Here is a 23,319-nt window from a genome sequence, read left to right as displayed (position 1 = left end):
CTATCCCATACCTGAAACATTCACAGTCTGAAAGAGAGGCCCGTTCCCTGGCCTGGGCATAAAAATGTTTGCTGGCGGCCCACTGACTGTATTTTAGCGGTCAGCTATGGTATGGAGGAAGACTTCACTAGCTTGGTAAACAGAAACTCTTGGGAAAGGTTAAGTTACAGCTGTGGCATCCGAGCACAAAGCACCCACACACTTAAGACCAAGGAAACCAAAGCTTTCATACACTTTTGAGCTGACAGGAGTGTAACACCACCATTAAAGTTGATACAAAGTGGGAAGAGCAACCTCTAAAATGCAGTCATTTCTTAATTCTTAACTTCTCTGCAATTCCAATAAGGTACATGTTTTGTCTACTATGTTTTATCTCTGCTTCCTCCTGGGCCGGGGTGGGGGGTGGGCATATGAACCCACAGGGGCAAAAAGAATAGGCAAGGAGACACCGGTGGACAGGAGTTCAGTACATTTGGGGAGGTGAAACAGATGGAGCCTCTTGCTAGACGACACACAGAAATGTAGAATAAAATGTAACAAAAGTCTTCTTAAATATTCAGGAAATGGGAAATCGCCAGGAACCAAAAATGAAGAAAAACTACGAATGAGAGCTGAAGGCCCAGGGGCTTGTTGACACCACGGTGCCCTGGGGAGGGCAGAGGCTGTTGCTGCGCTTAGTAATGCAGGGGTGTGGGTTTTCACACCCATACCGGAAGAGGGACACGGCTTTGGGCATAGGAAGGAAGGAAACTAGCAATGAGACTTACACATCAAGCCAGAATCCTTCAAGGCCTGCACAGTCAGTGAGAAGGCAGTCCAGAAAGTCACCCCTAGTATGTGGAGACAACAGAAAAACATTTATCCTTTTCAACCTGAGTTTGGGCACAGTGGGTGCTTTCCATAGAGGCTAGCCCTCATGTAGGTTTAGGGTCTAAACGGACTTTCCCTGTGTAGTATGGAAACCTCTTACCAAGAAATTAATGTTAAAAAGTGATTTATCTCTGCAATACTTCTGGAACACCTGGCAGAAGCAAAAAAAAAAAAACCAAGAGCAAACAAACTCTCTGGAGAAATACCCCCTTACCCCGGGTGGCAAAGATTTCCACAGAAAATCTTACCAGAGATGAACTCACATTCCAAAATTATAAAACATATAAGGAAACAATGCAACAAGAGCAACAGACAAATGACAGGATTAGACCTTACAAGAAATTTTAAAATTGGATTACGGGAGACTATAAAGTGAGTATCTCAAATAATTAAGGTATAAAAGAGTGAACTGAAAACATATGTGGAAAAAAAGAGACACTATGAAAAAAAGATCAGACAGATTTCAAAAATAATTACAGCTTCTAGAAATAACTATTGAAATTTAAATCTCAATGGATGGGTAAAAAAACCACATCGGACACAGCTAAAGAAAAGAGCAAAATAGATGTGAAAAAATTATCCAGCATGCAGCACAAAGAGTTAAGATGTGTAAAACATGAGGGGAAAAAACAAACCAACCAACCAACCTGAGAGACAACACAGAATGAAAGAGGCCTAACATACATTTAATAGGATTCCAAGAGGAAGGACTGGCGAGAATGACAGATATGTAATATTCAAAGAGAAAATGACTCAATTTTCCAACACTGATTAAAGACACGAACTCCAGGTTAAAGAAGAAAAATCACTCTCAAAAGCAGACAGAGAATGGGAATAGAAAATCACCATTTGGCAACCATTATACCAACAGATTCAGGCAAGAAATCATCAGTGGATGCTAAAACCAGTAGGTGCAAGTTTGAGGAGTAACAGGATATTTACAGAGTCTCAAAGTATTCCCCCACAAGACACGTTAAAAGAAAGGGGTAACTTCCCATTGGAGAAACCTGTGAGCGAAGTTATCATCACTACTGACAGGACAAATTGACATCATGTGTCCTCCAATGGGATACACTGAGAACCAACGTTACTTTTGTGATATTCCTGTCAAAAATGCATAGCTTAAATTTCTATAATTTGGAACATGATGCATAATTTGACACAAAAGCATCAGACAAACCCAAATCAAGGGACATATTCTAAAGTAACTGACACGTTCTCTTTGAAAAGGCCAATGCCATGCAAGACAAAGAAAAGACTCGAGAAACGGTTCCAAAGGAGGCTAAAGAGACATGACAGCTGAACGCAATGCATGGTCTGGAATCTTCCTTTGCTATAACGGATGTTATGAGAATAACTAGCAAAACTCTACATAAGGTCTATAAATTAAATAATAATGTTGTATCACTGTTTATTTCCAAATGATTCTGGTTAACTGTACTGTGATTCCATGAGAAATATTTAGGGGTAAAGGGACACCATACCTGCACCTTCCAAATGGTTCAGGAAAAGACATATATAAATGTGAATACACACACACACAGAAAAGAATAAAGGGAATGTGGTAAAATATTAACATCTGAGGAATATGGGTGAAGGGTGCACAGAAACTCTGTACTATTTTGGGAATTTTAAGTCTGAAATTATGTCACAATAAAAAGTTTAAAAAACACAGAGAATTTTAGGTCTGTTTAAGCAAACAAAAGGCAGATAGGGGAACGTAAGGTACCTAGCAAAACATAAGAAGCTAAACCTTCCAAGGATGATGATAAGAAGACTCAGAAATTGGAGGTACTAGGTGTCCAGGAAGGACGGACTCTAAAAACAAGAATAAGAAACGGTTGGTTCCATGATCCCTTAAACTTATATGCACAGGCAGGCCCACCCCCTACCTGTCCTCCCTACCCTCTGCCACTTTAGCAGGAGAAGGATGTTTATTCTCTGGGGAAAATGAATTAGAGAGATTCCATACTCAGCGACACGAGGCACGGAAGGCAGGGTAAGGCACCACACTGAATACAGCAGATGAAGTGATCACCTATCAAGTGAAGGATGAGAACCCTTCTCCTTCCCCCACTCAGCTCCCCACATGCATGCAGCCCAGACTTATCCATCCTCTCCCTACTCCCAAGGGCAGAAAGATTATTCTCTGGATCAGTGAACCAATCCAACAGAAATAACCCATGAATACCAACCATCAGGTCCCCATCCTCATAACTTCAGTAAAAGCCCATAAGGCGACAAACCTATCCATGTATGCAGAGCTTCCAATCAGCTTTCAGTGCCTCTATCTTAAATAAGAGCAGACTGCTGAAAGCCATCAGGTATTTGAAGAAAGTTTCCAATATGAAAGATAGAAAATAAAGACCTGAAAAAGGAGTTCAAAGGAAACAAACAATACGGGGAGCTAAAGACAAATAAAAACAAAACCACAAATATCTTCAGAGAGAAAGTACAGTATCCTTAAAACAAGAATAGGAAGATATAAAAAAAGATTAATTAGAAGTCAAGAAAAAACTCTAAGAAATTAAAAGTGAACAAAACGTTAAAAATCAAAAGAAAGGTTATAAGATAAAATTGAGAAAATACCTAAGAAATTAAAACAAAGGCAATTAAGCCAGAAAGAAATGATAAACAGGAAAGCAAAGGTAAGAAAAATAAGTATCAGTCTAGCATATTCATCATCTAGGTACCCAAGTTCCATAAAGAAGAAAAAGAAAACAGAGGAAAAAAAGAATCAAAGATATTAAACATGAAAATTTCCTCATAAAGGGCCCAAACCAGTATCCAATGAACAAAAAAACACTCATACCAAGGCACACCATCATAAAGTTTCAGAACACAGGATTTCCCAAGAAAATAAAACATTTCACATAAAAGGATCAGGAATTAGAATGACACCTCAGTTTTTTGAGATTAAAACGGGAAGCTTAGAGAACAATGAAGCAATGTCTTCAAAATGCTGAAGAAAAGCTACCACAACCAGAATTTTACACTAGCCCAACTATTAATCAATGTGAAATAGAATAAATGCACTTTCAGACATGCAAGGTGACAGTAAATTTATCCCCCAACAGTCCCCTTTCTGGGGAAGCTACTGGAAAAAATAACCCAAAAAAGAGAAAGATGTTAGAACTTGGAAACAAAGAATCCAACAAAGAAGAGAAAAGAAGGGAATTCCGAGCATCATGGTGAACAGAGAATTTAGGCTGACCTCTGCATAGGAGACCTGGAGAGCAATCAATCCACTCTGGAGCTGAAGGTGCAGGGCTATGGGAGAGAAGGGTGGAGGAAGGCAGGGAGGGAAAAACATGGGGAAGGAGGGAAGAAATCCTATAGTTTACTTGTGCTTGATCATTTCACTCTTTTGGTGGAAAATTCAGTAACAACCAGTGACAGGAACGTGGAAAACTAAGAGGGGGGAGAAAAAGGGCGGTTGTGTATTTACTTCCCGGAAAATAAAAAGTTATACATAATCATGTTTTACTACTTGGTTCCGTTGACAGCAACATTTATATAGTCCTAATAATGCAACAATAAACACTGCTTTAATGAAAAATGATGATACCGCCCCACTGGTAAGATGAGAAAGAAAAGAAATGTGCAGAGGAAGAGGCAAGGACAGGAAACAAAGCACTAACTCTAAGGAAGTAAAAAGATAATGTCTGTGATTGAGAAATCAAAAATAGCACTATCAGCATTTTATGAGGAGACAGGAAAATAAGTATCGGAGGCAAGCTGACAGAGTTGAAAGAAGTTGCCCCTTGGGAACAGGCCTTAATTTTAGTTACGTTTTATGTTACTATCTGAATTTTTAAACCATACATGTGTTAAGCCGCACTATTTTTTTTAAGTATTTACAAAATTAAGTGATGCAGCTGAGATACGAAAGAGAACCAAAAATCAAGAATCAACCTCCAGCTGGAGCAGTGTGGAAATTTTTCTCCTCTGCAGCTACAATGACCCACTTATTAGAAAACTACACTCAAATATTAATTGACAGGTATGTAAACAGTATAGGAAATCAGAAACAGAAACAGAATGCATTACCCTGATGCTGTGATACACAACAACTCCTTTCCCTGGTAACCTCTTAAGCAGATTCACAGGAGAACGGAAGTGGCCCCTGGAACAGGGGAAAGGGAATCTGCTGTGCTACTAAGCGACAGCTGGGGCATGAAGGATGACGTGGCCCAAACACTCAATATGTCCTCAGTTCATCTACGGCCACATCAAGCTCCCACAGACTTCGAGAAACTACTCCCCTCGCTGCCCTCCTCCATGTGACATAAGGAAGCAGTCAGCTGCTGACTCACGAAAGCCAGAGTCATAAAAGTGAACTCTACAAAAACCGCAGATGTAGGCCCGCATCCAGGGAAACCGTGCGTGTGGCTCACCCACTGCCACGGCTGGAGTCGCCGTGCAGGTGTGTGCTGCTCAGGTATACTACTCTCCCTCTACGAGGAAGGACGCTCTGATTGACACGATCCTCTCTGCAACACCCCCGCGTCTGTCTCTTCATGTGCCTTACTTATCCTCCCCCACCTGGATCTGACTTGCGACCTCATCTTCTCCATTTTCTATCTGACCATCAGAACTGGCCAAGTTCTTGGCTTGGGGTCCCGGGTCCAGCTCTTGGGATCTTCCTGCATCTCCCCATTCACAGACCCAACTCAGCTGTCTTTACTCCATGACCTGAGACTTTCTAGCTTGTTTCCAGAGAAGTAACTACAGATACAAAACAATTCAATGGCAAAGGCTGCTCAAGGAAAGGCTTGGAGTTGAGGGCAGCAGAGTGGACCGCTTGTGCGACTGTGATCCTGTAAATGTGGTGCCTCTAAAAACAAAAGGCTCCGAAAGCTTAAACTTACTTAAAATTCAAGCTAAGATTTCTAAATTCCATACATACTTTAGTCATAGCTGGGCAGTGGGAGGAAGAAGGGGAGAATAGGCCAAGAGGGCCTCCTGGGGGGCAGGACAGGCATTCAAATTCCAGAGAAACATTCCACAACCTGGAAGTTAAAGGGCATGGGGCCGAGTTAAACAGACTGCTAACCGGGTATCTTCTCAGCTCAGAGCTCCGTTTCGTGCGTCTGACCTGGCACTTCTTCGGCCTGCAGAGTGATTTATAGCTTGTTAGTATTTACAGCTGAGTGATATTTTCAGCGGCTTGTACAACCACAACCTTTGTGAATGAGGGCCGCCGTCTGAACTTCTAAGTACCAGTAGCCCTGAGTTCTTCATGTAGCTGAGACAGATGTGGGCTGAACCCCGGCCCTGGATGCTTCTAACCCAAGCCCCAGGGGGACAGAAGAGGAACTGGATGGGGAGAGAGGGAGAGCTTTCTCCAGGCAGTGAGTCAGGACACACCCTGTGAATCAACCCCACATCAATGTACGGTTCCCTGGACCAGCAGCATGAACACTGCTTGGGAACTTGCTAGAAATGCACATTCTAGGACCTCGCCGAGACTTACCCGGAAACTAGGTGTGGAGTGGCAGCCACCCGTGTTTTCGTGAGCCCTTCAGGAGCTTCTGATGCATACTGATACTGGAGAACCACTTCCCCGAGAACTAGGGGCTACAGCAAGCTCTGCTGCACTGTGCCCACAGCCCTGAGCCCTGCTCCTCATGGGTGATGAGTGCCAGTCAGGTAAGTGCTCGCACACAACCCTCCCACTTACCAAGCCTTCCCTGCCGGCCTCCAAAAGCTGGACTCGGACTGATGCTGACAGGACGTCTAGGTAAGTATATCATCCTCGTCTGAGGCCCTGCTTGCAGCTAAGTCACCGTTCTGGCTAGATTTCATAGGAACAAACTCTTATTTTCAACCTTATTCTTATGCTAGGTTCGACAATCCATTTTAAGTTACTTCTCCATTTTTCTCATCAATTTTTGTCAACAGCCATGGGACCCCAGCTGTCTCTCCTCCCTGTTCTAGGTCTGGTATGGACAATGCCGAAAAGAAAAAAAATCTGCGGTATCTTTACTAGTGTTATCTATGAGAGCAAATGTGAACAACACTGTCTGTCAAAAGGGACTGGGTAAATAAAATTAGGACATACTGATAAGGTGGAGTATAATCTCTCTAATCACACTGTAGAAAAATAACATGGGAAACTACTTCACTCTACAACATGATTTTAGGACTACATTACGTTTAGTTTTTTAAAAATTGACACGGAGGGCTTCCCTGGTGGCGCAGTGGTTGAGAGTCCGCCTGCCGATGCAGGGGACGCGGGTTCATGCCCCGGTCCGGGAAGATGCCACGTGCCGCGGAGCGGCTGGGCCCGTGAGCCATGGCCGCTGAGCCTGCGCGTCCGGAGCCTGTGCTCCGCAACGGGAGGGGCCGCAGCAGGGAGAGGCCCGCGCACCGTGACACTGAGAGGATACGGTTTGTTGGCACATGCCCGAAATCCAAAACTTCACAGCTCTAGGCCCACTCCATCCCCGCATCACATTTAACGCTCACTTGCTTCAGTCTCTGTCCTCCAGACATGCTCACATCTGGCAGAGAACCAGAGGTAAGGTGGGGGAGGGTGCCCGAGGAGAGCCCCAGCCACACAGGCTAGGCCCAGATGTAGGGACCAGGCCTGCCAAGGGGCAAGACCAGAAATGACACAGACATTCAGAAGCAATACAGGTGTGGCGTATTTGCGGGGATGATAAAGTTTTGCTGATATTTGCAAAAAAAAGGGAGAAAAATGAAAGCATGGAGAGACTAAAAAGATAGTAAAATGCAGGCATCATTGACAGGAGGAGCTAAGAAAATTAACGATAAAAACAAACATGTCATCCCTCATAAAGAACCTTAATTTGGTGAGAAATGCCTTCCAAAGAGAAGATTCAAAACAAAGGGCTAATCTCTCCAGACCTGACAGCCATGCAACTTTAAAGTTGTGCTCCAGAGTTACTTTCTCAAACTTGTTCAAGTTCTGAGAGTGTAGCGCAACGCGGATAACGTAATTTGTCCCCTCTCTGGTTACAGAAAATGGCAAAGCATCTGCCGACACCAGCAACCCCTCGCTGTCTCCACCATTCACACACATAGGCCCTTTTTTTTTTTTTTTAACATTAAACTAAGGCAGCGGCATCAGGCCAAAACAGGGCTCTCTACTCTCACCCCTCCTCTCCAGCTGAGCTAGCTCAGCGCATGGCTGGAGGCCCTGACAGCAGATCTTTGAAAGAACCAGATCATCCCTTGATTTACTGACCAAGATCCACACCTACTCCCACCTTGGGGTGTCTGATACTGTAATTTGATGGAATCTAGAGGGGAGACTTCCCTGAAGGTTGGGCTCATAGTAATCACATCTAGGGTAGGTTAAGTATTTCTGAAAGGGAGGGGGAAAGTTAACTGTAAATAAATCAACGTTACTCAGGCTGCCTGTCAGTTGCTTTCACTAAAGATGCAGAAATGTACAACCCACAGCTTTAAATCAGGGCTCTCATCACCTGAGCTCCTAGAAATGTGGTAAACACTAAATTTCCCTAAAAAGGATTAAGAGTTAAAGGAAAAAATTAAGAAGATATTTTCCAGTTGCATATCCAGATCTATGCTTTTTATACTTCTGTTCTTTCCCAAATTAGAGTCCAGCACTTTGATCGTTCTGTCCTAAATTAAAATACACCTATTTCAAAACTACAAAATTTCATATACTATTTTCTCCTAGTCTATATTCTTATGAAAGACAGAGACCAAAATCCCAGCCACTTACTCTTATACACTTTTCTTAGAGCTTTAGCTCAAAGTACAGAATAAAGTCCTACTGTTTCCACATTTTCTGGCTGCGCCATGACCATCCCACCTGTATGAATTCTCCTACAGAGGAACAGAGGTGATATTCTTTGTCTCAAGCTTGTACCATATACTCACAAGAGTGGAAATGTTTCAGCCCAGAGGAGGCTTAATGGCTCCCATAAAACTCTATAAGTAACTCAAGGTACTCTGCAGGTAGAAGACCTGGGTTCTTGCCTGTTTACACAACTTGCCCATTATATGACCTTGGACAAGTCATCAGGCTCTGTGAACCTCATTGTGTCTGCTTTAGAGATGAGCAAGAATCTATCACTTTCCCCACCTTCCCAACAGGGTGAAGGTCAAATAAAATAATGGCTGTCACAACAGCATGTGAGTGAGCCTTGGATGGCTCAAGCCCTGGGGTCCCGATCTTCCTTCCTCCCTCCCTCCCTCCTTCATGTATCAAGGGCTCCCTGTCTGAATTAAATTGTCCTAGGTATTATGAGGAATACCAAGATAACTCAGAAATTCCCTTAAGAAGCTTAAAACTTTACAGGAAATTATACTTCTATGCATGTGAAGTGATACGAAAGAAACAGATAATATGCTTTAAGAGTTACAAGAAGGAAAGATTACTTCGTGCTTAGTTAGGGGTATAGGAAAACCTCATGGAGGAAGGGGTATGTAAGCAGGCCCCTGATATCCAGATAAAATGTGGATGACCAGAGACAATGGTAAAGAGAGGCATCTCAGTGAAAGGACTAACAGTCACAAGGGCACAGGGAAGGAAAAGCATGGAGCAAACACAGAAAGGACAAAGTTGTGCTGCCAGAGATCTAGTGCTCCCTGAAAGGCAACAGAAGGAAATAAAGCTAGAAAGGCAGCCTGGAGCTGGACTGTGGCAGGCCCTGCAGTCAGACTGCGCTTGGATGCCAACACCGCCCTTGCCCACGACGCCCGTGTACCTGCACTCCATATCTGGATAAACGACACCATGTTCCTCACTCTTCCTGAACTCCCCCCTCCGCCAGCTAGTCAGTGATCCCTAATATCACTCACATTTGTCCTGCATTAATTCTCACCTGGGTTCCTGAAACAGCCTCCTGCCTCTAGGTTCAACCTCCTACAACGGATCCATCCTCCACACTGATGGCAGACTGACCCGAAACGCAATCTCACCACATGATTCCTGTGTAAATACTTCAGTGATCTCCCATCACCCACAGATAACATTCCAGAACCTTCCACAAGATGCCAGGTGTGGGCTTCCCTGGTGGCACAGTGGTTAAAGAATCTGCTGCCAATGCAGGGGACGCGGGTTCGAGCCCTGGTCCGGGAAGATCTCACATGCCGCGGAGCAACTAAGCCCGCACGTCACAGCTAATGAGCTTGCGCTCTAGAGCTCACGAGCCACAACTACTGAGCCCGCGTGACACAACTACTGAAGCCCGCACGCCTAGAGCCCGTGCTCCACAACAAGAGAAGCCACCGCAATGAGAAGCCCACGCACCACGACAAAGAGTAGCAACCGCTCGCCACAACTAGAGAAAGCTCGCGTGCAGCAACGAAGACCCATCGCAGCCAAAAATTTAAAAAAAAAAAAAAGATGCCAGGTGTTTGGTGTCCTGGGCCCTCTGTAGGTTCCACCTTCTGCTTCTCCCTCACAAGCCCCCTTCACTCCTGCCACACTGACCCCCTCGAAGTTCCTGAAACCGCTATGCTCTCTTGTCCCTCTGACTTCTGAATTTGCCGATCCTTCTGGATGGAACCTAACTTCCCCCCTTTCCCTGACTAGAAACACCTGCCCTTCTCCTTTTAACACTCAGATAATCATTTACCATTGTTCTGGAACTACTAGCCAAGGTAATTAGATCAAAGATAATAAAAGGTTCAAATATTGAAAAAAGGAAGCAAAATTAGCATTTGTAAATACGATTGCATATCTAGAAGACACAAGAGAATCAATGTTTAAAAAGTGAAACAATTACAGAACTCAGTAAAAGAGTATTTCAAAATTTATGTTCAGAAGCCAGTAATATGTCTTCACACAAAAGTTAGAAACGACAATGTCAGAGAGTACATATTCCTTTATCAGAGTATAAGAAAGATAAAATACCTAAGAAAAAAATTTTCAGGACTTGTGAAGGACCTATATAAAGAAAACTTTAAAATTCTACCAGAAAGACAAATCTTGCTTCCAGATGGCAAGATCTACTGCAATGTAAATCCCCAAGGCATGGATTTTCCTCTGCTTTGTTGACTGACATATTTCAAGCACCAAGAACACTGCCTGGAACATATCAGGCACTCAGTAAGTACCCACTGAATGAATAAATGCCTAAAACTATCTAAAAATTCAATGTGACCAATCGAAATACAAATAGGATTTATATTTGTATTCTGGGAGAAACTGACAGAGATGTCAACCTCCACTTGAGCAAAAATTCAAGTACTCAGGGTTACTGAAGGCATGGAGAACCAGAATAACCAAAATGCTTCTGGTGGAACTATAAACTGGTACAGTCTTCTGAAAGGGCCATTTGTTAATATCTATCAACATTCAAAATGTGTTTATTCCTTCAGCAATTTCTCAGCTGGAATTAATTCTGTAGATACACTCACACATTTATGTGCAAACACATATGAAAGGATGTCCCTTGTATCACTGTTAGAAAATAGATTTGCATGTAAGATACACCTGAACAGTGGAATAGTATACAGCCATCCTTAAACCTGAAGTATACCTATACAGAATGAAATGGAAGTAAGCCCATGATCTATTAGTAAAGTGAAAAAGGCAAGGCACAGAATACTATGAATAGCATGATCCCATTTGTGTTCTAAGATTATACAGTTAGGTTTATATAGGAATAGAAACCTTCTGGAAGGTTACCTTTGGCAACAGATTCAAGGGAAGAGACAGACAGAAGGAAACTTTACCTCAAGCAAGACAGAAAGGTGTCTGCTGTTGTTTCACTTAATGTTACCGTTTTACTTCCTCTCAGGCACCCTCGCTTCAGGAAGTGTCCTGCCCACCCCCATCCAGGAGCGCTGCCTGCTCCACCCCATACACTAGGGTGTACAGGACTACTCATACAATACCCTTCCTCGCTGGCTTCCCAAGTTAGTGGAGAGCTCCTTTGAGGGCAGGGCCTGCTTTCCTTTTCTGCCTTCTCAGCACATGGCACAGTGCCTGGCACATAGGAACCACTTAATAAAGGCGGGAGGAAGGAAGGCAGAAAGGAAGGAGGGAGGGAAGGAGGGCCCTACATGAAGATTAACCAGGTGGCAGCACACAGGACTATCTAGAGAAGGTAGAGTCAGGAGACAAGGACGGCCGGCCGGAAAGAGTAACGATTCAGTCTGACATGGAGAAGACCCTAGTGCTCTCAGGTGGAGGCCTCAGGGTCTGTGAGCCAGACGGCAGGTGTTCTCCAGCTTCAGGCACTTTCAGTGAGAAAGAAGCCGTGGCTGCTGACACACTCCCTGCAAGGCCACAAGTGCCTCGTGACTCCTGCAAGCAAGGACGAAGCCCCGTGAGCAGCTTCTGACCACACCATCTCGCTGCTGGGAGTACCCAGGGGCCTCAGCCAAAGTCCTGAGCGATCCCTAACGCCTCTCAATCACTTTTGCTGAGGATGTTCCTCACAAGGGGTCTGAATGTTAACCGACATAATCCGTGGAAAGCACTTAGCATAAAGCACAAGGGGAAGTGCTCAAAATATAAGCTGTTATTAAGTTGCTTACAGAATCCTTTCAAGAGTTCAAAGCACCACAACTGCAGAAGTCATCAGAAGTCTTCCATTTCCAACAAGACCCAGGCCTCCCCATTTATTTCTGTAATAAATAAACATACTGCCTTCCTAAGTACATTTAAAATAAACTGGAAGCTGCTGCTTCGGTATTTCTTACTTTTGTCATCATTTCAAAATTAAGCGGGTCCTATCGGCCCCAAGTCTGATAGCAAACTCTCATCTTAGAAAGCTCGAATTCGAATAACCTTTACAAATTCAGTACATTTCCCATCATCCCATCCTGATAGCCGGCCCAGGCCTGATGTGGCTCGCCCCGGAATTCATTTACCACGGAGGGAGGGTCATTCCAGTCTTCATAGGAGATGGCAGCGTATGGATAGATCCGGTCATTGATGATCTGCAGGGTGGCCAGGGCAATGGCTTTGATTGACTGGAAGTACGCTTCCCAGAACCACCGTGCCTGTGAAGAAAACCACACTGTGTGAAGTGAGCAAAGAGAGTGAAGAACTAGATGCTCCGTCCCAGCCAACTCTGGGTCTGGGTAATTGCCTTATTACCGAAGAAGAGGGAGACCAAGGCAAAGGCTCCCTGCTGTTCAAGGCCAGCTCCATCAGAGTGGGCATTTAACCAAGGCAGTCAAAATAGCACGTGAGCATGTGAAACGCACACTGGATTCAATTTAGGTTTAAGAGAAACTACATGATACTTAAGACGAAATATCAGTGTGTTTAACCAGAGTAAGTTTAGAGTCTTTTTTTGATATAACATACATAAAGTGCACAGATCTTAAGGGTACAACTCAATGAATTTCTACCTTCAGTACTCTTATAACTACTTCCCAGATAAAGATATAGAACATTCCAGCACCCCAGTCAGAACCTCATCCCTCCAAAAGTAATCATTATTCTGATTTCTACTAGCCCACTACTGCATTTCATATGAATGGCATCAAACAGTGTTTACTCTTTTGCTCAACACTGTAATACTAAAATCAGATTTTGGTGTCAAGTTATGTTGGCCTCATAGAAGTTGAAAAAGTTCTATTCCTTGACAAATTTTATGCAAGGTTGGCATTATTTCTTCCTTGAAAGACTGAGAATTCATCAAAAAAACCATCTGGGCTAGGTGTTTTTTTGGTGTGTAAAGGTTTTAAATCATGGATTAATTTTCTTTCATACCCATAAGATTACTCACATTTTCATGTCAGCTTTGCAGGTAGTATTTTTCAAGGAATGTGTTCACTTTACCTAAATTGTTAAATTTATTGGACTAAATGTTCGTCAATGCCTATTTAATGCCTATAGAACCTGTAGTAATAATACACATCTTTTCATTCCTGATATTGATAATCTGTGTTTTCTCTTTGTACTTGATCAGTCTTACTGGATGTTTATCAATTTTATTATCTTTTCAAAAAACCAATGTTTGGTTTTGCTGATTTTCTTTATCTTACATTTTTTTTCTATTTTGTTCCTTTCTGCTCTTATTTTTACTTTCTTCTGTTTTGGGGGATTTTAATTCATCCTGCATTTAGCTTTTTGAGGTTGAAGTTTAGATATTTCAATCTTTCTTCTTTTTTAATACATACATGTAAAGCTATAAATTTACTTCTATGCACTATTTTAAATGCATCCCACATATTTATATATCATTTTCATTATAATTTAGGTGAAAAATGTTTTTAATTTCCTTTGTGATACTTTCTTTAACCCATGGGTCATTTAGAAGTATGCTGTTTAATTTCCAAACATTTTGGGATTTTCTATTTATCTTTCTGTTACTGATTTCTACTTTGCACTGTAGTCAGAAAACACACGTTATTTCAAAACTTGGCAATTTATTTAAACTTGATTTATGGCCCAGTACATAGCTTATTTTTGTAAATAATCTATGTGCACTTTAAAAAAAGAGAATTTTGCCGTTGATGAGATGTTTTACCACTGTAAAGTACAATAAGTTGATTTTAAGTACTGTTTCAATATTCTTTATCTTTATTGATTCTTCTCTGCCTGTGCACATGTGCACGTACATGTGTGTGCGTGTGTTTACTTCCAAAACTTTTACTTTCAAATTTGTGCCCTCAAAGCTTGTCTCAGGATTGTCTCTTATAAAAAGGATATAAATGGCTTTTAATATTTTATCCGATTCAAAAATCTTTGGCTTCCAATTGTATATACAGTCCATTTACGCTTAATGTAATTTCTGACATGGCTGAGTTTAAGTGTATGCTCATTCTATTTGTTTCATCGAGGTTCACAGATATACCTCAGTGTGGCCCTTTGTGTTTATCCCACCTAGGATTGGAGAGCTTCTCCAATCTATGATTTGATGTCTCTCTCTGTTTCTAGAAACTCTCAGTCAATATTTTTTAAAATATTGCTTCTGTCACACTCCTCTGCTTCTAGGACTCCAAATACACATGTACGTAAAATGTTTTCACCATGTCCCATATGTCTCTTATTCTCTTCTCTGTATTTCTCCTCTCTGTGCTTCAATCTGGGTATTTTCTACTACTTTTTCTTCCGGTCCAATAATCCTTTATCCTTTTTTTGTGTGTGTGTCTAAACTGCTATTAAACCAATGTACTGAATTCTTACTTTCCCTTCTTATATTTTTCAGTCGCAGAATTTCCATTTGACTTTTTAAAAGAAGATTTCAAAACTTTGTGGAAATCCTCCTTCTCTTCTTCTATATTATTGAACATTGTTCGTTCCTGACTGATAACCCCAATATCTGAATAACCTGTAAGTCTCTTTCTATCATCTTTTTACTCTTCATTTTGGTCATTTGGTTTCAACTTCTAGCGTGCATCTTAATTTTTTATTGGATGCCAACATTCTGTATTAGAAAACTGTAGAGGTTCTGGATGATCCAGATTATCTTCCTCCTAAGAATGTAACATATTCTTCTGGCAGGTACAGAGAATGCAGTCAGACGACTATAATCCTGTCAGGGGTTGGTTTCAAGTTTTGTCAGGGCCACCTTTTTTCAGCTTGCCCTTACTCTGAAGGTGTGGCCTTCTGGGCCTTCAATTAAAGCCTGGGGTATTTACCAGGACCCCTCCATCTTGGCCAGCCTTGAACACTGATCTTTATCTCATCAGTACTATACACGGTTGCTGAAATAGCTACAGAGCTTGTTAGGCTCCCAGCTGTTTCTTTCTGCAGGGATTCTCAGAGTTTTGTTCTGATCGTGTGTACCTCAGAAGTTGGCAAACACCTTAAGGGAAGATTGCACGCCCATTTTTTGCTATATTCCCGTGGTTCCCTTTCTCCTGGGATTTTGTTCTTCAAATCCCAGATACTTTGGAAGCCCCTAACTCCAACCTGTCAGCCCTGTGGGACTGCTGCTTTCTGCAAAGCCTCCATACCCTGGGCTGTGAATTAGGAAGCACCCTCGGGGAAGGAGCCAGAGTGAACAAGTAGCTCCCCTCAGTGTGCTCCTGTCTCTCAGGAATTGTCTCTCAAGTCCTGACTGCATGGGCTGCTCCCTGAACTGTTGTTTCATCTACTTCAATAAGCTCTTATACTTCTTTTTCTTTTATTGACAGGAGGGTTACTCCCAAACCAGCTACTGTGTCAGAGCCTTCTGAAAGAAGACAGTTTCTTATCCAAGCAGAGTTTAAACTCGGTTCCTAATGAAAGCAGGATGCTGGTGTAGACGACCTTGCCAGCTTCATTCAGCCTACGAGTCCACTCAAAATCAGAGACTGTTAGGACTTACACAAGGGGGCGAACATTTCCAAGTTTAGCATGAGAAACTGGAAGCGTAACCGAAATAGGTGGAGGAAAAAGACGCTTTCTAGTCCAGACTTACTGACTTTGGTTCTGTTTCCTGGGCAAGTCCTCTATTCATTAGTTAAAGCCAAGGATAACTTCTGAGTTATATGATGACTGTTGTTTCCACTAACATTAAGAAGAAGGCAAAGCATCCCAATGAGAATTTCTCCTACTCAAAGAAAATCAGAAACAGATTTAGCTTCCAAGGCCATCTGACTTAAGCTGTCCTGTGGTCGGCCATCTGGGTACAGCCTGGGGGCCTGCTGGTTGCCTGCTGCTGCTTCTTAGATACACTCCACTCACTCCAATCTCCTTCCTGCTCAGTCATCTTGCTGCTTTCCCTCCCATCATCCAGCCAAAATACCTACAGTTCATGAGACCTAAAAGAATCCATCTTCTCTGTGAGAACTTTACTGAGGTTGAGCGTCCCCAACATCAACAATCTTCTCTTACTGTGAAACACCACAGCACTTACAGCCTTTATCTTATAGGTCAGGTGTCTTACATTCTGTTCTATCACTGTTTTGCTGCTATTTCGGATGATCGCATTTCTCTCTCCAGCTAGACTGAATTCCTTTGGTGTGGAAACTGGCATTCTTTTATTAGTATCCTTGCAAATGTTAGAATGTTTTCCCTGTTGCAAAGCACTTTTGTATCCATGGTCTCATTTGCTCTTTATTATCAGTTTGTCACTTATTTGGGGCAGATGCAAATCTCATTTTATATGTGAGGAAACTGAGACACAAAGCTGTTAAGTGGCAGTGTCACCACTCATGAATCCTAACTCTAAAGTCAGACCTTTCCCTACGCCATTCTAGAGTATTAAGAGTACCAGCACACAGTAAGTTTCAGGAAACGGTCCTCTACCAAGGAACTGAAAGGAGTGAAAATTCACTGAGAAGCGTGAGCCCCACACATAAACACACACAGCTTAAATATTTACCTCCTTTTCTACCCAAATGGGTCCATCTTCGTAGGTTCTTTTATTTTAAATCACACCACACTCAAACTTAAGCATTCCAAAGCTTTACGTTCACATTGAATCACAGCAGAGACAGCAGCATTTGGGGATTTATAGGAAACAATGATTGGTAACAAATCCACCTAGAATACCAGCCAACTGCACAAGTGTAGGACAGAGCTTCTGATTTAAGGTGTCTCAAATCATCTAGCCCTGTCCACCAAATTACAACTTCTCTCAGAAGGGAAGCAAGCTTTGCCAATAATCATAGTTCAAGTGTCTCAGCCTGAGCATAAGTGAACTTTGCAGGCTTAATTATTTCTGCAGGACCTCTTTAACACCTTGAAGTGTTTAGAAGGCATAATTTACAGCCCCTCCAGGACTCAGCGTCAGCCACTTTTCGGCAGAGAGGAAGGAGTTTTCAGCTATGCTGGCAATACATGAAAGCACCAGTGTTCCCATCCAGTGAGCAAATGCTTATTATGTTTTGAGGGTTTTTCCCCCCTAAAACAGGGGCCACGCTTATCCCTATCTGAAAAGTTTAAATGAGGGACTCTTCCACAGCTCTGCAAATTCCCCAGGCACTCTACACTGGATCTACACAACTGAAAGGTAAGTCACATATGAAATGGTCAGAACAATAACGTTCGACAAAGCATTTAGCTTTTCTTCATTAAACAGATACCATGGTAATTTTGTAAAACGTGCATATTTCAAAGCATAAGAACTACAAAGTTCCTATGATGCTTTCAAATATTAGAATCATAAAGCAAAGGGCAAGGATTGGGCCAACTTAAAACTAACTTAAGCAAATAAATACTTCAAATTGAAACTGCTACTTTGGTTTAATTTCTTTGATTTTCAGAAACATAAAGCCAACAGGATTAGCAGTAACAAGTGTTTAAAGGAAGTCCGCACAGCATGGTAGAAAGAACCATGGCGATGAGTACCTTGCACAATTTTAAGTGACTTAACCCCTCTGTTTTTTGAAGTATATGAGATGGAGACCACACCACCTTTCTCGTGGAGCTGAAGATCCAGTGAGATGAGGGTTGTAAAGCTCCCTGCCCAGTGCCAGTGCAGAACAGATAATCAGAACACGTTAGCTCTCTGCTCAACCCTTGCATCCATCCTGTCCCCTCAGGGTCTCTGTCACTTATGTTAGAATACACTCAGCACTGTTTTGGGGTGGGAAGGGAGGAAGGGGTAGAGGAGAGACAGGATGGGATCTCAACATTACACTCCATTCATCTCAATTCTTGAAGCCAGTAAAGAAATCCAACTGGTCACAGAACAGAGTTAGATATAATAAAAATAAATCAAGTACGAGTGTGACAGACCTTTATACTGAAAAGTACAGCAACCAATGACATGCCCCTTCTACCTGAATCTCTAAGCTTCCAAGGAAGAGGCCAGCACTCCTCTGGAAACTGTGAGGGTGGGAACACATCTGGTTTTGCTCACGACTGGTCTTGCAGCCCCTAGCCCAGTGCCTGTCAAGGAGTGGGCAGTCAAACGTTTGTTGAAAGAACAAATCCATCTCCCTCACAGGCATCACATGCATCTCACGGGACTTTCCAAATCTTCTAAGTACCAGCCCATGACCTTAAAGGGGGAAGACCATCATTTAATAATAATGACCGCATCTTGTATGCAGAATTTTAAAAGGTAAAAGATGGAGGAAATGGATTTGAGGGGAAAAAAAGGAAAATTTGTTTCTGGGTGAAACAGCAAGGCAGCAATGGGATTATAAGTTGCCCTTATATTACGCACGTAGAGACCACGAGAGAGAGAAACGGTTGTTAAAACTATGCCATGCAAGTCTGTCCCTAGTGGACAGGCTACCCAACCATTCAAAGACTATACAGAAGGGCAAGAGCCCAGGATCCCTCGCGGTCCAAGAGCATCTGCCTCCCAAAGCAGTGACGGCTTTCCAGTGCCCTTCAGTCAGCAGCCGACTGTGCAATATGCCCTTCCCATCAGAACCTCCTGAATGTGACCCACGTCGACAGGCTTCATTTTAGTGCATTAAAGGACTTTCCTAATGAAAACCACAAAATAAAATGATAAACCAGCCAGCTAAGCCTCTGTCCCAAATCGCAAGAGGTAGCACCGTCCAAACACCCGACAACGACATGTAGCCGTGGATCAGAAGGTGCCCCAATTCTGCTGTTTCCCCACCCCCCACCCACTGGTTGGTCACAACATAAAGGATCTGCTTCTGCTTAGGATGCAGAAAGCCACAAGGGAACATGGAATCCACCATAACAATGAGAAAACGGCACCAGATACCCCACTAACACCATAAGGTGTCTTGGGCCGATCGGAGAGCTATGGTCATAAGGCAATCAGGGAGACCAAACTCCAAAGAGTGACACCCAGGAGCAATGGGACACTCAAACTATTTCAGCTTTGGAAAAGCACAGAAGGTAGGGGTGGCTACTGTAAAAGCGGCCTCAAAATACAGCTAAAGTTTTAACCAATTCCTCAAACTGAGTGTGGGCTAGTAGGGCAGTTTGGAAGTTCCAGACATAAGCAGGACACCCCCCCACCAGCAACTCAGAGGGACGCTGCCCTGGTAGCAGGGGCAGACGCAAGAGCCATCTGCCCCGAAGGACAACCAGGTGAACTCGCTCAGATCAGGCTCCTACACGGATACAGCGCACAGGTCAGCTACCACCAAGGGCGGGGCAGGAAACTCCCTCCAACCTCAGACGCCCACAGACAGAGGGCAGACTCTAGCTGCCCAGGGGGAGGAGCAAGAATGCTGAGAAAGCCCCACCTCCAAGGCCCCGGCAAGCAAGCCTGCCAGACTGCGGCTGGACCAGGGGAACAGAATCCTGCTGCTCCACCACGAGCCCAGCACCACACACAAGCAAGGGAAGTCGACCCACGGACGGGAGCAAGGCCTCCTGTGTGGCACAGGCAGGCAGGGCCTGCTGAAAGTGGCGGGTGAGGCTGGAACTCTGAGAAAAACCTTAGTACCTTGTGCCCCACACAGGAACAAGGTGACCACCAGCAGCATCTGAAGTGTGTGGTGCTGGAGGTAAGTCTAGCAATGGACAAACCCAAACCCACCTTCATTACACACTAGACTGAGTCAACCTCCCATGCTAACAGCTCACAGAAGAAGAGGTCTGCCCATTTCTGGACATGACATTTACTTTAGGTCTCTTGTTTTTCTAACACACAATGTCCATCATTCAGTCAACATTTATCGGAAACAAAATGCGAAAGAAAACAATCCACCGTCAAAACATAAAGCCACCAGCAGAACCAGAGCCAAAGATGGCCAAGATGTTGGAACTACTAGATGGGGGCCTTAAACTAACTATAATTAATATGTTGAAGGAGCTAGTAAAAAAGGCAGACCACTTACATCAACAGATGGCAGACGGGAGTATTCAGTAGAGAGATGAGAACTATAAGAAAAAGAGCCAAATGAAAATGCTAGAAGTAAAAAACATAGTATCATAGAACTTCTTCAATTGGTTTATCAGCACAGTAGATATGGCAAAGGAAAGAAATACTGTAGTGAACTTGAAAATAAAAAAGAAATTATCCAAACCAAAATGCAAAGAGAAAGAGTGTAAGAAAACAGAACAGAGCACCCAAGAACTGTAGAACCATATCTAATGTTCTTACAGTAGCTGTAACTGGAGTTCCAGAAGAGGGGTAGGAAACAAGGCAACAGATACATCTAAAGAAATAATGGCTAAGAATATTCCAAAATTAATGAAAAACAATAAAACAGACTGAATAAGTGCAGAGAACCAAGACAGAGTAAATAAAGCATTCGCCTTCTCCCTCAGGAAGTTTAAGAAACAGCTGCGTCGTTAAAGATGCAAAAGCACTTCTGCGTCTGAGCAACCTGGGAGATTCAAGGGATCTGAGTACAGGAGATTCTCTCTCAGCTTACTACACTGACAGAACCATATATCTCAGGTGAAGGGCTGGAAAATATTTCCACGCCTCATGGATTAATTTTTCAAAGCTGTGTCTGAAGATGAATCTGAAAACTTCCAAAGGGATTCTAAGCCTTTCCAAGCACCAGTGCACCACAGGCTGATGAGTTCCTTTTCATTTGTTTGCTGTGACAAATGGAACCAATGAGCATTCCTACTATTGCTCCAAAGCCTCCTATGCAGCAAACGCTGCAGGGTTACACTGGCTCTCTTCCTCGCTACCTTCCCGTACAGATGAGAGGGCAAGAGCAGGGAGCTCAGTGCCCTTCTTGCCTAACCTCACACCAGCCTGGAGGCAGCAGAGACAGGCTCGAACAACCTCCACCTGGCAGCCAAAGGCACGCACTGGTGAGGTCAAATGATAATCCGAGCATCCTGATTCCTAGTTGAGAACTACTGCAAGACTGGCTTTTTGTTTATTCTTTTGCTTATCCCATTTTTATAAACATAACAGTTACAAGACAACGTACTTAAAATTAGGGGAAAAAAATATCAACAAAACCCCTCGGGGCACTTCTCATGGACTGAAGGTTTTCTAAAAACGTACTAGGCCTGTGTTGTCAGTTTTTCTAGAGGAGAAGAGGAAGTTCACTAACATTTGATACCTTTACTCAATGATTCAACAAACAATAATAAAAAGGATTTACCGCCTTTAAAATAAAGAGAGATTTCTGAAGCAGAAAAGGTTAATATATCAGGAATTTATCAGCACTCCAGTTTTTTCTTTCCTTAAAACATTTATTTTGTTAATTACATTTACAATACCTCACTCCACAAAATCTGAGAGTGCTTTTCTTCATTCCCGTACTCATGAAGCTACTTTACTCGCCCTCTCCACACGCATCTTCCACCTAAAAGTCCCTGATGCCCTGGAGGCACTTTTCCATCATCTAGCGCAGTGTTCCCAGGCCCACCATCTCACTTACTTGATCACAGCCCCTGAGGAAGCCACATATACCACTGACTGAACTTTCCTCAAAGCCAGAGACATCTGTTCACATAACAGTAGCAGAGTTCATTCCACAATTTTTTGGTAGGTGTATATTTTTTTTATTTCTTTACCACGCAAACTTGCAATTGCTTTCTTTTTAACTTTTCATTTTGAAATAATTTTAGAGAACAGTTGCAATGGTAGTACAGAGAGTTCCCGAATACCCTCACCCAGCTTCTCCCAATGTTAACATCCTGTATCACCACGGTACAACGATCAAAACTAAGACGTTAACATTTAGTTAATTCTATTAACTCAGCTACAGACTTCTGTTCTCTTTTTGGATTTTCCCAGGTTTCTTCTAAGGTCACTTTTCTGTTCCAAGATCTAATCTAGGACACTGCATTGCATTTGGTTGTCATGCTTCCTTAGTTTCCTCCCATCTGTGACAGTTTCTCCATCTTTCCTTGTAGTTCATGACCTTGACACTTTTGCCTAGTGTGGTCAGGAATTTTGCAGAATGTCCCTCAATCTGGGTTGGTTTATTAGACTGGGGTTATGGATTTTGGAGAATACTACAGAGCTGATGTGCTTTTCTCTTTACTTCATATCGGGGGACACATGGTATCACCGTGACTTATTACAGGGTAAGTTCACCTTGATCCCCTGGTTAAGATGGGGTTTACCAGGTTTCTCCACTGTAAAGTTACCATCCCCATTTCATAATCTATGCGTTAGAAGCAAGTCACTATATTCGGACTGTATTCAAAGGGAGGATAATTAAGCTCCACCTCCTGGAGGAGGGAGTATCAAAGAATTTAGCACACCATTTTTAGCGTTGTTTAAAAGGATTAAAAACTATGAAATTCTATTCACCGAGTATTATATATATGTTAGCTACTCTATGTATACACAGTATAGGATTTTATTAAAATCCTTAAGCCTATGGGGTTTTGTGGCTTCTGGAAATATTAAAACTTTTCTTTCCTCAATAATTTCACTAAATAAAAAATCTGACATTTGCCTTAAATGTTAAGTTGAAGACTGATAACACATCTCATCTACTGAAAAGAGAAAAGCATATAGCCAGCTTTTATTAAAAATCTTAAGAGATTGGGCTTCTCTCGTGGCGCAGTGGTTAAGAATCCACCTGCCAATGCAGGGGACACGGGTTCCAGCCCTGGTCCAGGAAGATCCCACATGCCGCGGAGCAACTAAGCCCGTGCGCCACAACTACAGAGCCTGCGCTCTAGAGCATGCGTGTCACAACTACTGAAGCCCGCGCGCCTAGAGCCCGTGCTCCACAACGAGAAGCCAC

At 42.9% G+C, this 23,319-nt stretch overlaps 1 protein-coding gene across 2 annotated transcripts in view; it reads right to left on the bottom strand.

The window, feature by feature from the left end:
* The window catches only part of EXT2 (exostosin glycosyltransferase 2), a 129,542-nt gene that overhangs the window by 57,830 nt on the left and 48,393 nt on the right, over nucleotides 1–23,319 (bottom strand). The window contains exon 8 of one of the 2 annotated variants that reach the window (XM_060018751.1): nucleotides 12,694–12,825. The exons of the other annotated variant lie outside the window; for it this stretch is intronic. Coding sequence (XP_059874734.1) covers nucleotides 12,694–12,825 — 132 coding nt within the window. The remainder of the gene's footprint in view (nucleotides 1–12,693; nucleotides 12,826–23,319) is intronic. 2 annotated transcript variants of the gene reach the window in all.

The sequence above is a fragment of the Delphinus delphis genome, chromosome 8 (assembly GCF_949987515.2).
Source record: "Delphinus delphis chromosome 8, mDelDel1.2, whole genome shotgun sequence".
Lineage (NCBI taxonomy): Eukaryota > Metazoa > Chordata > Mammalia > Artiodactyla > Delphinidae > Delphinus > Delphinus delphis.
This window is presented reverse-complemented; position numbering and strand designations above follow the sequence as displayed.